Raw genomic sequence first — 15,236 nt, 5'->3', positions numbered from 1 at the left:
GAAGTGCAATCTCCCCCCATAAGTGAGATCATAATAACACAAAAAGAAATAATGGAACAATTATCAAACCTTGATGTCAGGAAATCACACGGCCTGGAGAGAATTGCAAATTAGATTCTAAAATAATGCAAAGAAGAACTAATGGACAAAATACATAACATAATAAGTTGCTCACTTAATGTAGGAAAAATACCAAAAGGCTGGAAAAATGCTAACATTGTACCAATATATAAAGGAGCAAACATGGAAGAACCAACTAACTATAGACCGGTCTCACTAACAAGCATAATAGCCAAAACTTGTGAGAAAATTATCAAGAACAGATGGCACATTCCTGGACTTACAAAAAGCTTTCGACCAGGTACCACACAAAAAATTATTAAAAAAACTAGAACATATAGGAGGGATACAAGGCAACCTACTAAACTGGATGGAGGACTTCCTGAATGGTAGAAAGATGAAAGTAGTACTCGGAGAAAAATATTCAGATTGGAAGGAGGTGATCAGCGGAGTTCTGCAAGGATCTGTATTGGCTCCAATAATATTTGCTATTTATGTGAATCACATGGATGATGACGTGCGATATTACATGAGATTCTTTGCAGATGACACTAAATTGTTAAGGAAAGTAAAATTCGAAACGGATTGCAAATCACCACAGGAAGACCCTGGAGTCAGAAATGGGAAGTAGACTTCAATATTAAGAAGTGTAGCATAATGGAGTTTGGAAAAAATGAAAATAGAATATCAGGGAAATATAAAATTGGAATTAAGGAGGTAAAGAAAGTGGGATCTGAAAAAGATCTGGGAGTAATTATCTAAAAAAAAATTGTCCTATGATAAACAAATAAACAAAATTTTCGGAGAATCCTATAACTTGCTAAGATCAATAAAAGTGGCATTTACATATTTGGCCAAAGAAATTATTAAAAAAATATTAGTCACACTGATAAGGCCTGGACTAGAATATGCAGCGACATTGTGGTCACCCAGTACCAAAAAGAATATAAAGAAAATAGAAAGAATCAAGAGAGCAGCAACAAAAATGGCACCTGCACTTTCAAACTTGTCATATGAAGAGAGACTGGCTAAATTGGAGTTACCGACTCTGGAGCAAAGAAGAGAGAGAGGCGACCTACTGACCATATATAGAATCATGAAGGCCACAGAAGTACTTGATAGAGAGGACTAGTTAAACTGGGACAAGAGAAACACAAGAGGACATGGAAAGAAACTCAAAAAACATAGTTATAGAAGAGATCTGAAGAACAGTTTTCCACATAGAGTGGGGGACACTTAGAACAAACTGGACAAAAAAATAGTGTGTGCAAATACCATTCATGAATGTATGAGCAAACTAGACACTGTGAGATACAAATGCGGGACACCATGAGCGTATCTCCCCTTCCCATGAAATACAACTACGTAAATATATCTGCAGTACTTCCCATAGTACCTTCCTGTCTATCCTGTTATAAGCCTTTTCCAAATCCATAAAGGCCCAAAAAAACATCCTTAACTTTTTCTAAATCTTTCTCACATATCTGCCTTACCACAAAAATCCGATCCACACAACCCCTACCTGTCCAAACCCACACTGTTCTTTACCAATTACTCCCTCTTTTCCTCTCCTAATCCTATCAATCAAAACCCTCCCATAAGCCTTTCCAACTACACTCAACAAACTGATCTCTTTAAAACTACTACACTCATACTTGTCTCCTTTTCCCTTGTAAAGTGGAACTATAAGACACTCCTCCAGTCCTCTGGCACTCTACCCTCTTTTAGACAAATATTAAACAACCTCACCAGCCATTCACCATCACCATACCTCTCTTTTTTGACACTCCACATGACACCCATCCAACCCAAGTATTTTACCTGCTCTCATCATTTTAATAACTGCTTTCACCTCATCTTTCCTTATTTCTCCTCCATTTTCCTCATTCATCATGGTCATTTTCTTGGCACTTTCCAGTGCAACTGCCTTTCCCTCTCTATCCTCCTTCACATTTAGCAACTCCCTAAAATACTCTGCCCATCTTCCTCTTACTGCTGTCTCTTCCATTATCATCTCTCCATCTACACCTTTTACCTTTTCTTCTCCACTTGATTCACCTCCCCTTCCTCTCTTAATTGCCTTCCAAAACATCTCTTTATTAGTTTCAAAACATTCTGTCATACTCTTACCCCATTTCACATCTACTCTCCTCTTTGCCTCCTTTATCTTATGCTTTACTTCTCTTCTCTTTTCTTTGTACCTCTCATGTGATTCTCTTGTCCTATTTTGTAACCAATCTGTGAATGCTTGCTTCTCTTCTACAACCTTCTTTGCTTCATCATCCCACCACTCACTACCCTTCTATTTCCTCCCATCCTTCTTGTTCCACACACTAACTTTGCACACCTTGTGACTCCCTCCTTCAAACATTCCCATTCCTTCTCCATCCCTAGTTCTACTCTATCCTTCACTACCTCCCACTCCTCTCTTATCTTCTTCTTGTACTTCTCCTTTTTTTCTCATTTAAGCAGCTTACTCTAAGCACCTCCCTACCTTCTCTCCTTTTCCTCTTCCTCCATCTATCCTTCATTCTGAACTTACCTTCCACCAAAAAATTATCTGATATTACCCCACTCTCTCTCCTTAGAACATGTACATCTAAAACTCTTCACCTGGTTATCACTATGTAGTCCATTAAAGCCCTATCTCCCAACACCAGTACATTGACATTTCTCCCTAATCCTTCTATGCACTCATTCAAATCTATCCAAAGATCCTCCCTGTCCTTTACACTCTTCTCACTACCAGGCCCATATGCACTTACAAAAACCCACATCTCCCTTCCCAGTTTAAACTTCATTCACATTAACCTTGAAGATACCTCCTTCCACTCCTCCACATGCTTACCCATCTCTTCACTTACTAGCATAGTCACCCCTTCTCTCCTTCATCTTCTTTTCACTCCTGATACCCCCCAAACTACACTCCCAAACTCAAACTTGCCCCTCCCTTTCAACTTAATTTCACTCAGTGCCAACACATCCATCTTCTCACAAACATACTGCCTATCTCTTTTACTCTTATCAGTACTACATCATCCACACGCATTTATTACATGGGATAAACCTTTCATTCAAGTACAAATAGTAGTACAAAATTTCTTTCATAATTGTGTGGATTAATTCAGTGAACATTTGTTCAACAAATGTTCCTTCAACAGGGACCCCTTTGTTGTACAAAATGTTCACCATTCCTTTACAAGTGCAGATTTCAAACTCTAACATAGATGAATGGTGTGTGGCTCTGGTCTATAGGGTAACTCCATAGGATCCCCCACAGTATTTGCTGCATGTTACCATGCAGTCATTATTCCAATAGAAATATCACCCCCAAAAGAAGTGAGAACCACATGAGCACAACTTTATTCAGGTCACCATCCATCACTAAAATAATACCAACACAGAAAAGGTCTGGCTATAGAAACAAATAGCTTAAGTTCCAACTATTTCATAGACAATGAAAACATCATCTTATAAAGCTCCAGCCTATACCCAGACAACAATGCAATATTTTTTCCTCAAGTGATTCATGGACCAATCCAGTAGCTGCTGCCAGTTACATAGAAACTGTGGGTCTTTTGCATGCAAGATCTGGGGCAGCAGGATTGACTGATTGATTTTACTTGTTCTCATAAAGATAGAACCAGTGTATCTTGCCCCCCCCCCTTTTTCTTTTAATGGAAATGACATTTTGCCCTATGGCTTTGCTCCCAACTAGAGTCTATTATTTATGGGCTTCTCACACTTCCATCTTAATTCTATCATTCAATATGACTTCTCCCACTATTCTTTTCTCCTTGAATTTATCTTGGTGAATATAGATTGGAAACTTTTGTTTATCATTTCAGCTAGGTTTTTGCAGCATTATATTATCTATTCTACTTTTAGCATAGAGATTCCTTCTTTGAGTCTCAGTTCCCCATTTACAAACATATAGAACAGTTTGGTTTTATATTTACAATTATTAGTTTTAAACTTTTCAAAGTATCTTCCTCTTTTCTTTTGTACCACTGTGAAAATTAATCTTAAATAGGAGAAATACAATATCTGTTTTCTGTTGAAAATTTGTTTTACTCACCTAAAACATGAATTTATGGGCAACATTTTACCTTTTTCAGACCACCACAGATATCTTATTTCTATGTCACTATCTTCTATAACTCTTTGACCTTGCTTATTCTCTTACCGAATTTTATCTATATTGTTAGCATGATTACTACTAAAAGCTTTAAAATCACTGTTTCATATTCAACTCATTCTGAAACTTATTATCATATAAAATGTGGGAAATGCAACCTAAATAAACATCATAATTTTAGAGAGAAAAAAAATCCCTTCATTGTGTGTGCCTGTGCATGCATGCATGAAGGTGTGCATATTCATCTAACTGCCCAAAAAAGAAAATTTAAAAGTCCCTTTCATCCATGCATCACTGTTTTAGCTGAGAAACCAAAGGCAATAGGTAAAAGGATGACACTCAAATGTATTATTACGTGGTTTCACCAGTTTATTTCTTTTGTTGACTCTATGGATTGAACCTCGATTAGTTCTTTCACGGAGCCATCCTTAGTTCCAGGGGAAAAAGAAGAGAAAACATGATGGGCTTGTGTGTGCATGTATGAGTGTGTGCATACATTGTAAATATATATATACATACATATGAGTATGTATATATATTTACATGTGTGTATGCACCTGAGTTTTCACATACAAGTAATGAAACTAGTATCTGCTTGTTTGGATTTTGCTTAATTCCCTTGTCAGTAGCTTACCTGACTTTCTGCTGACAATTGATCTTCTCCTTGCAAATTCAGCCACATGCTGGTATTGATCTTCAAAGATAACTGGCAGAGTGTTTGCATCTCCATCCACCTGAAGTTAGATGAAATTTATGAGTGACTGCAACCAATGAATTGCATACTGTACTTTCATCCATGTAGGCCCTGAATGTTTTTTCTAAATTGTGGGTAATAAATGTGACAGGATGTTAAGTGTATACTGCATACTTTACATGAATATATACTGTATACACACGCATTTACATAAGGTTTGGAAGTGGAGTCAGAAATGGGAAGTAGACTTCAATACTACAAAGTGTAGTATAATGGAGTTTGGAAAAAAATAAAAATAGAATAATAGGACAATATAAAATTGGAACTAAGGAGGTAAAGAAAGTGGGATCTGAAAAAGATCTGGGAATTAGTATCTGAAACAACTTATCCTCTGATAAACAAATAAACAAAATTGCAAGAGAATCCTGAAATCATTAAAAAAATATTAGTCACACTGATAAGGCCTGGACTAGAATATGCGGTGATATTGTGGTCACCCAGTACCAAAAAGAATATAAAGAAAATAGAAAGAATCAAGAGAGCAGCCACAAAAATGGCTCCTGCAGTTTTAAACTTGTCATATGAGGAGAAACTGGCTAAATTGGAGTTACCGACTCTGGAGCAAAGAAGAGAGAGAAGTGACCTACTGACCATCTATGGAATCATGAAGGGCACAGAAATACTTGATGGAGAGGACTTGTTAAACTGGGACAAGAGAAACACAAGAGGACATGGAAAGAAACTCAAAAAACATAGTTACAGAAGAGATCTGAAGAAGAACAGTTTTCCACATTGAGTGGTGGACACTTGGATCAAACTGGATGAAAAATTAGTGTGTGCAAAAACCATTCATGAATGTATGAGCAAACTAGACACTGTGAGATACAAATATGGGACACCACGAGCATAGCTCCCCTTCCTGTAAATACAACTAGGTAAATACAACAAGATAAACTAGGTAAATACACAGTTGTATTTACCTAGTTGTATCTTACAAGAAGGGGAGGGACACCACAAGTGTAGCTCCCCCTGCCTGTAAGATACAACTAGGTAAATACACACACACACACACATCTAATCACCCTGATAAGACCAAGATTGAAATATGCAGCAACGATATGGTCACCAAGTACAAAAAAATGTATAAAAAAACTTGAAAGAATACAAAGAGCAATTACAAAATTGGCACCAACACTCTCAAAACTATCATATGAAGAGAGACTAGCAAAACTTGAACTACAGACACTAGAGCAAAGAAGAGAGAGAGGAGGTTTGATAGCTATTTACAGAATCATGAAAGGCATAGAAATTACTGATAGAGAGAATCTGATAAAATGGGATGATAGAAATACAAGAGGACATGGAAAGAAAATAAAAAAAAGATAGCTATAGAAGAGATCTGAAAAAGAACAGCTTTCCTCACAGAGTAATAGACAGTTGGAACAAGTTAGATGAGAAAGTGGTGTGTGCAAAAACAATACATGAATTTAAAAATAGTTTAGATAAAATGAGATATGAAGACGGGACCCCACGAGCATAGCTCCCCTTCCCGTAAAATACAACTAGGTAAATACAACTAGGTAAATACATACCAAGATTGGAATATGCAGCAACGATGTGGTCACCAAGTACACAAAAATGTATAAAAAAAATTTGAAAGAATACAAAGAGCAATTACAAAATTGGCACCAACACTCTCAAAACTATCGTATGAAGAGAGACTAGCAAAACTTGAACTACAGACACTAGAGCAAAGAAGAGAGAGAGAGGGGATATGATAGCTATTTACAGAATCATGAAAGGCATAGAAATTATTGATAGAGAGAATCTGATAAAATGGGATGATAGAAATACAAGAGGGCACAGAAAGAAAATCAAGAAAGACAGCTATAGAAGAGATCTGAAAAAGAACAGCTTTCCTCACAGAGTAATAGATAGTTGGAACAAGTTAGATGAGAAAGTGGTGTGTGCAAAAACAATACATGAATTTAAAAATAGTTTAGATAAAATGAGATATGAAGACGGGACACCACGAGCATAGCTCCCCTTCCCGTAAAATACAACTAGGTACAACTAGGTAAATATACAATGGGATAGTAGAAATACAAGAGGACATGGAAAGAAAATAAAGAAAGACAGTTACAGAAGAGACCTGAAAAAGAACAGCTTTCCCCACAGAGTAATAGATATCTGGAACAAGTTGGAGGAAAATGTGGTGTGTACAAAAACAATTCATGAATTTAAAAACAGTTTAGATAAAATGAGATATGAAGACAGGACACCATGAGCATAGCTCCCCTTCCCGTAAAATACAACTAGGTAGGTAAATACACATACTTCCTGATTGGTAGAGAGTAGTGCTCAGAGAAAAATATTCAGATTGGAAAGAGGTGATCAGTGGAGTACTGCAAGGATCTGCACTAGCTCCAATAATGTTTGCTATTTATGTGAATCACATGGATGAGGATGTGAAATGTTACATGAGCTTCTTTGCTGACGATGCCAAACTGTTAATGAAAGTAAAAACTGAAGAGGATTGCAATTGACTGCAGGAAGACCTGAATAAAGTATGGAATTGGAGTCAGAAATGGGAGGTGGACTTCAATATTAAGAAGTGTAGCATAATGGAGTTTGGAAAAAGCAAAATCAGAATATCAGGACAATATAAAATTGGAACCAAGGAGGTAAAGAAGGAGAGATATGAAAAAGATTTGGGTGTAATTATCTCAAACAACTTGTCCTATGACAAACAGATTAACAAAATTGTTGGAGAATCCTACAACTTGCTAAGAACAATAAAAGTGGCATTTACATATTTGGATGAAGAAATTATTTAAAAATATTAGTCACACTGATAAGGCCTAGACTAGAATATGCAGCGACATTGTGGTCACCCAGTACCAAAAAGAATATAAAGAAAATAGAAAGAATCCAGAGAGCAGCAACAAAAATGGCACCTGCACTCACAAACTTTTCATATGAGGAGAGATTGGCTAAACTAGATTTACCGACTCTGGAGCAAAGAAGAGAGAGAGGTGACCTACTGACCATCTACAGAATCATGAAAGGCACAGAAATACTTGATAGAGAGGACTTGTTAAAGTGGGACAGGAGAAGCACAAGAGGACATGGAAAGAAAATAAAAAAACATAGTTATAGAAGAGATTTGAAGAAAAACAGTTTTCCACATAGAGTGGTAGACACCTGGAACAAACTGGACAAGGAAATAGTGTGCGCAAAAACCATTCATGAGTTTAAAAGCAAACTAGACACTGTGAGATACAAATGCAGGACACCATGAGCATAGCTCCCCTTCCCACAAAATACAACTAGGTAAATACATAAACAAGACATCGAAGCAAAAGGAAGTGCAGAGATTGAGCTCCGATATAGTGGTTTTGTTGCTGATATGAAGTAAACACCCAGTTGTTATTTTGTGGAATGTTTAGACTATGTTCTCAAGTAACCAGCAAAGGTTAAATCCAGTTCTTAAGAAAGTATAGTTTGGCACAATGGAGAAAGAAATATAAAAAAAATATTAAATGAACCAACAAAGAGAGGGCTGGATGTAAGTAGAGTCGAATCACAAAGAGGAGTGATACTGAAGAGGACATGTTTAAAAGATATACCAAGAATAAATCAAAGGTGGGAGAATAACAGTTTTTCAGGTTTTTAAAGAAATTTAGGAGAAATAGGTAAAGGCATACATATGGAGAAGTTAGATATAGCAATGCATTAAGAAATCGTGAAGTAAATGACTTATTGGAAGAGATTATTGATCTAAAATTGGACTACTGAGCTTTACTTAGGGAAATGACTACCTTGCATAAGAGTAATGAGCAAACAATTAGAGAATTGAGTGACCTAAAAAGCAAACTTGATATCCTTAACCCCTTCAATACAGGCCAAAATCTCGCGGGCAGCATTAGCTGCCAGATGTGCGATGTTGCATCATAATACTCGCATTATAAAAAATAAAGTTACCGCTGTATTGCTCGTTCCCTTTCATCCATGAATTTTGATAACCATAGAAAATATGATGAAGCCAGTTTACAGAGTATGGGGGTCACACAGGTACAACTACAATATATATAATCAAGACGCCGACATCGGCATCCTCGTGTACCCACTTGCTCCTCATGACGCCTACGTAGGCGTCATCGTATCGAAGGGGTTAAAAGAGAAAACAAAAGAATGAAAAATGAGGATAAGAACAAAATGAATAACTGAAAAAGGTCAAAGAACAATTACAGGTAGTGACCAGAAAGATAGAAGAGTCAATCAAGGAAACAGACCTCCTTGAAATAAAAAATCAGTGGAAACAGGAACAGGAAAATAAAAAGATATCCTTTAGAGCAGTGGTTCTTAACCTGTGGGGAATTCCCCACTGGTGGGGAATGGCGGAGTTGCCAAGTGGGGAATGTGATAACTGTTAGTAAAAAATCTAATATATGCAAACAAAAATTAAGGGCCGTAAAATGGCACAAAAAAAGCGGAGCGTATATTTACGTACTAAACACTGCATGGGTTAAAATCGAATTTGTCAAAGACCGATGCTGTGGTGGGAAATGGAGAGTTGGCTCACTAAAAAGTGGGGAATTGGAGAAAAAAGGTTAAGAACCCCTGCTTTAGAGAAATAGTACAAAAGCAGATGGAGGAGAATACAAAAGCAGTTATGAAATTAATGAAAAGGAAAACTGGGTGAGAGATACAGTAGACAAAGGTAAATGCATTGTGGTCCATGGTATCCAAGAAAAACATAATATGTATAAATACCAAAAAGAAAAAGAGAAAAAGAAATAGTTAAGGAAATTCTGAAAGAAATTCAAGACGATGAGCAAAATTTAGACAAGGAAATTGATGATATTCACAGAATGGACAAAAACTCAAAAGAAAAATAACATAGACCTCTGAAAATCAAACTAAGAACTCAAATGATAGCTGAGATATTATTGAAAGCAGTTAAACTAGCAAACTGTGAGAATTTCAGACATGTATAGATAAAAATGGAAATGAGTGAGGAGGAAAAAGAGAAAGACAAGGCTGTCAGAATTGAGGCCAATGATAGAAATGAGAAAAGAACAGTGACAGATTTTTTTTTTTTTTTTTTTTTTTGAGTATTGGATTTGAGAGTGAAAATGGTACACCAGACAAATGGAAACTTAAAATAATAATAATAATAATAATAATAATAATAATAATAAAAAAAGAGAAGAAAATATGAAACTAAAAGTGGCATCCACAAATATGGATGGTATGGTTTCTGGAATTAATTAATTAAATGACTAGCTAGAAATAGAGAAACCTGACATTATGGGAATTGTAGAGACAAAACTGAAAGGTCCTCTATCAACAAGTATGGTGGGACAAGGTCTATATACAACCCTTGGGCAAAAAATAGAATGAATAAACAGGGAGGAGTAGTCATAATATTGACCAAAGAGGATTTAAATGTGACAAAGATAAATGAAGGCAAATATAATGTGGAATTAATTATGGTTAAAGTTGTAAATAATAATATGAAAAGTAGAAAATTTGAAGAAGTATATGTGCCACCAAAAACACAGGCCTGGTCTGATAGTGATCATTCCAAATTACTGGAAGACACAAAGAATGCTCTAAATGAGTTACTGAAAGAGGATGGTAACATAGTAATTATGGGTGACTTTAATGCAAAGGAAATAATCTGGGAAGAAATGATAGTAAAAGGGGGAGAAGAACTTTGGAGCAACACACTACTGGATTTGACCTTTGAATATACCTTAACACAATGGGTTAAGGAAAAGAGATATAGAAACAATGAGGAACCGTTGAAACTAGACTTAATATTCACTTCTGAACCTGATATCGTGAACAAAATGGAGTATAAGACACCAAGTGGGAAGAGTGACCACATACTAATAGAGTTTGAACTAAAAGAACAAAACGATGTGAGAAGGAAGGAAAAACATAGAGAAGGAAAGTTAATGTACAACAAAATGGATTTTGTAAAACTTAGATTTTTTTTTTTTTTTCAAAACGCATACTGGGATAAATTTTCCAAAGAGGAAACAAAGATGGAAGATAAATGGAATATATCTAAAGAAAAGTACCAAAGAAAAAGCAAAAAGAGATTTATATAAAGTGTTGGTATAACAAAATGTGCAGTGAGGCTAAAGACAAAAGAGACAAAGCCTGGAAAAGATGGAGGAAAAAAAAAAAAATGGCAGACATGTATAAAACTTAGGAATGAATATGTGGATATATGCAGGAAAGAAAAAAGAAACTATGAAAAAGATAGACAAATGTTAGGATCAACCTAAAATCTTTTACAGATATGTAAACGCTAAATTAAAAGGCAAACACAAAAGAGTGAAACTGCATGAAGGAGATAAAGAATATATAGATGATATAGAAATGGCTGAAGTTATGATCAGACATTTCAGGTCTGTTTGTATAATTGAGAGCTCATAAAATTGGTAAGATGGACAATGAGAAAGATCCCCCAAAATGAAAGAAATAAAGGTAACACTGAAAGAAATAAGAGACCAAATAAAAACCTAGATGTTAGAAAATCACATGGACCACATGGAATTGCAAATTAGACATTGAAAGAGTGTATTGATAAACTAACAGACAAATTTGACAAGATAATAGATTTCTCACTCAAAGAAGGAAAGGTACCGCAAGATTAGAAAAATGCAAACATTGTACCAATATATAAAGGAGGAAATAAAGAAAATCCTACAAACTTCAGACCAGTATCCTTTACAAGCACAGAAGCAAAAATATGCAAAAAGGTTACAGGAACAAATGGATCAAACACTTGGAAGAGAATATAATACTAAACCCTAAACAATTTGGCTTTAGAAGTGGAATATCATGTGCCACAAACTTAATATGTTTTTACTCAAGATTAATAGAAATAATACAGGGAAGAGATGGCTGGGCAGATTGCGCCTTCTTGGACTTACAGAAGGCCTTTGACAAAGTGCCACATAAAAAGCTAATAAGAAAAATTTTAATGATAGGAGGAATACAAAGTAAGCTACTGGAATGGATGAAATATTTCTTGAGTGGGAGAAAAATGAGAGTGGTACTTAGGGACAAGAATTCAAACTGGGAAGATATGATAAGTGGCATCCCACAGGGCTCTATATTGGCTCCTTTAATGTTTGCCATATATATATAAATTACTTAAGAGAATAAGCACAGAAGAAGACTGCAGATTGCTATAAGAAGACATATACAAAATATGGGAATGGAGTCAAAAGTGTGAAGTGAACTTTAACATTAAGAAATGCAGTATAATGGAATTTGGAAACAGCAAAAAATTGAATATTTGGTCATTATAAAATTGGTACCAAGGAAGTCAAAAAAGTCAACTCAGAAAGGGATCTAGGAGTAATTATCTCAAGTGACTTGACACCTGATAAACATGTTGCTGTCCTGTACCATTTCTCTGAGTATTCTTTTTCTGTGATGGGGGAATTCCCTGTGGTGGGGGAAAAGAATACTGCCACCAAGTATTTCCACTTGGATTGTAAGAGGCGAGAAGAAAGGGACGGGGATTGGGACTAGGCATCCTTCTCTTTGTAGCCCCAAAGGGGACATTCCTAAACAAAAAAGAGAAGGCATAGGAGGGTCTGGAAGTTCTCGGACCAGCACCCTAAGGTTTGGGTCTTTTAATGTGCGTGGATGTGGTACAGATGATAGTAAAAGGGAAGAGATAGGTAGTATGTTTGTGAGAAGAAAGATGGATGTGTTGGCTTTGAGTGAAACTAAATTGAAAGAGAAGGGTGAGTGTAAGTTTGGGAGTGTAAATGGGAGGTTATCAGGAGTGAAGAGAGGGCGAGGGAGAGAAGGGGTGGCTATTCTAGTAAGTGAAGAGATAGGTAAATGGGTAGTGGAGTGGAAGGAGGTTTCCTCAAGGATAATGTGGATGAAGGTGAAACTGGGGAAGGAGATGTGGGTTTTTGTAAGTGCATATGGGCCTGGCAGTGAGAAGAGTGTAGAGGAAAGGGAGGCCTTTTGGATAGATTTAAATGAGTGCATAGAGGATTTAGGAAGAAATGTAAATGTAATAGTACTGGGAGACCTTAATGCTAGGGTAGGAAATGGTCCAGTCGATGGAGTGGTTGGGAAATGTGGAGTTCCAGGAAAGAATCGTAGTGGAGAGTTGATGGTGGAAATGTGTCTAGAAAGAGAGTTGATGATAGCAAATACAGTGTTTCAGAAGAAAGTCAAGCATAAGTACACATGGGAGAGGGGGGTGGAGGGAAGGGTGGTAGATAGAGCGCTAATGGATTATGTAGTGGTAAATAGGATTATGATAGGAAGAGTTACGGATGTACATGTGCTAAGGGGAGAGGGTGGGGGAATATCAGATAATTTTTTGGTGGAAGGTAAGTTGAGAGTGGAGGATAGATGGAGAAAGAGGAAAGGGACAAAAGGTAGGGAGGTTCTTAGAGTGAACTCCTTGAATGAAAAGGAAAAGGAGGAGTAAGAAAAGAAGCTGAAGGAGGAGTGGGAGGGAGTAAAGGATAGAGTGGAGCTGGGTGTGGAGGAGGAATGGGGATGGTTCAAGGAGGGAGTCATAAAGTGTGCAAGGATGGTGTGTGGAACAAGAAGGACAGGGGGAAATAGAAGAAAGGGTAGTGAATGGTGGGATAAGGAAACAAAGAAGGTTGTAGAAGAGAAGAAGCGAGCTTTCACAGATTGGTTACAAAATAGGATGAGGGAGTCATATGAGAGGTACAAAGAAAAGAAAAGAGAAGTAAAGCAAAAGGTAAAGGTTGCAAAGAGGAGAGCAGATGTGAAATGGGGTAAGAGTATGACAGAAAATTTTGAAAGTAATAAAAAGATGTTTTGGAAAGAAATTGAGAGAGGAAGAGGAGGCGAATCAAGTAGAGAAGAAAAGGTAAAAGGTGCAGATGGAGAGATGATAATGGAAGAGAAGGCAGTAAGGGAAAGATGGGGAGAATATTTTAGGGAGTTGCTAAATGTGAAGGAGGATAGGGAGGGAAAGATAGTTGCAGTGGGAAATGCAAAGAAAATGAGAGTGATGAGTGAGGAGAATGGAGGAGAAATAAGGAAGGATGAGGTGAAGGCAGTTGTTAAGATGATGAAAGCAGGTAAGGCACCTGGTCTGGATGGATGCCTTGCAGAATGTCTGAAAAAGGGAGGTACAGTGATGGTGGACTGGTTGGTGAGGTTATGTAATGTTTGCTGGAGAGAGGGTAGAGTGCCGGAGGACTGGAGGAGTGCCTGTATAGTTCCTCTTTACAAGGGAAAAGGGGACAAGTGTGAATGTAGTAGTTTCAGAGGGATTAGCTTGTTAAGTGTAGTTGGGAAGTCTTATGGGAGGATCTTGATTGAGAGGATTAGGAGAGGAACAGAAGGAGTAATTGGTGAGGAACAGTGTGGATTTAGGACAGGTAGAGGTTGTGTAGATCAGATCTTTGTGGTAAGACAGATATGTGAGAAAGCTATAGGAAGGGGGAAGGATGTTTTTTGGGCTTTTATGGATCTGGAAAAGGCTTATGATAGGGTAGACAGAAAGGAGGCACTGTGGGAGGTTATGCAGATATACAGGATAGGAGGAAAGCTTCTGGGAGCTGTCAAGAGTTTTTATGAGAGTGTAGAGGATGTGTCAGGATTGGAAATGGAGAGAGTGAGTGGTTTGAGGTAAAGGTGGGACTTTGTCAAGGATGCGTTATGTTGCCCTGGCTGTTCAACTTATACATGGATGGGGTGGTGTGAGAGGTAAATGCAAGGGTAGTGGGTCAGGGATTGGAGATGGTTAAAGAAAATGGAGAAAAGTGGGAGGTGAGCCAGTTGTTGTTTGCGGACGACACTGCGCTTGTGGCAGGATCGGAGGAGGGATTGAGGAAGTTGGTGGCAGAGTTTGGGAGAGTATGTGATAGAAGAAAGCTAAAGATAAATGTGGGTAAAAGTAAGGTGATGAGATGTACAAGGGGTGAAAGTGGCGGTAGACTGGAGGTGAGCATTAAGGGAGAGTGACTGGAGGAAGTGGATAGTTTTAGATACTTGGGTGCAAATGTTGCAAGAAAAGGTAGAGTGAAGGTGGAGGTAGAATGTAGATTGAGAGAAGCGAGTAAATGCCTTGGTGGATTAAAGAGTGTAATGAGGAATAGACATTTGGGAATGGAGGCTAAGAGGAGACTGTATGAAGGAGTGGTTGTGCCAACAGCACTGTATGGGGCGGAAACATGGAACATAAGAGAGGAAGAGAGAAGGAGTTTGAATGTGTTTGAGATGAGGTGTCTGAGAAGTATGATGGGGGTTACTTGGCTAGATAGAGTGAGAAATGAGGAGGTGAAGAGGAGAACAGGGGTGGAAAAG

The 15,236-nt window shown here is 37.4% G+C and overlaps 1 protein-coding gene across 10 annotated transcripts in view; it reads right to left on the bottom strand.

Annotated features, from left to right (window-relative positions):
- The window catches only part of LOC143033486 (protein FAM135A), a 1,114,982-nt gene that overhangs the window by 347,015 nt on the left and 752,731 nt on the right, over positions 1-15,236 (bottom strand). For all 10 annotated transcript variants that reach the window (XR_012967181.1, XM_076198980.1, XM_076198982.1 and 7 more), the window contains one exon: positions 4,833-4,932. Coding sequence is in view for 9 of the 10 variants with exons in the window: in XM_076198980.1 (XP_076055095.1) it covers positions 4,833-4,932 (100 nt within the window). In the remaining variant the exon portion in view is untranslated. The remainder of the gene's footprint in view (positions 1-4,832; positions 4,933-15,236) is intronic.

Source organism: Oratosquilla oratoria, chromosome 15 (assembly GCF_046742065.1).
Source record: "Oratosquilla oratoria isolate Oo_2021 chromosome 15, ASM4674206v1, whole genome shotgun sequence".
Taxonomy (NCBI): domain Eukaryota; kingdom Metazoa; phylum Arthropoda; class Malacostraca; order Stomatopoda; family Squillidae; genus Oratosquilla; species Oratosquilla oratoria.
This window is presented reverse-complemented; position numbering and strand designations above follow the sequence as displayed.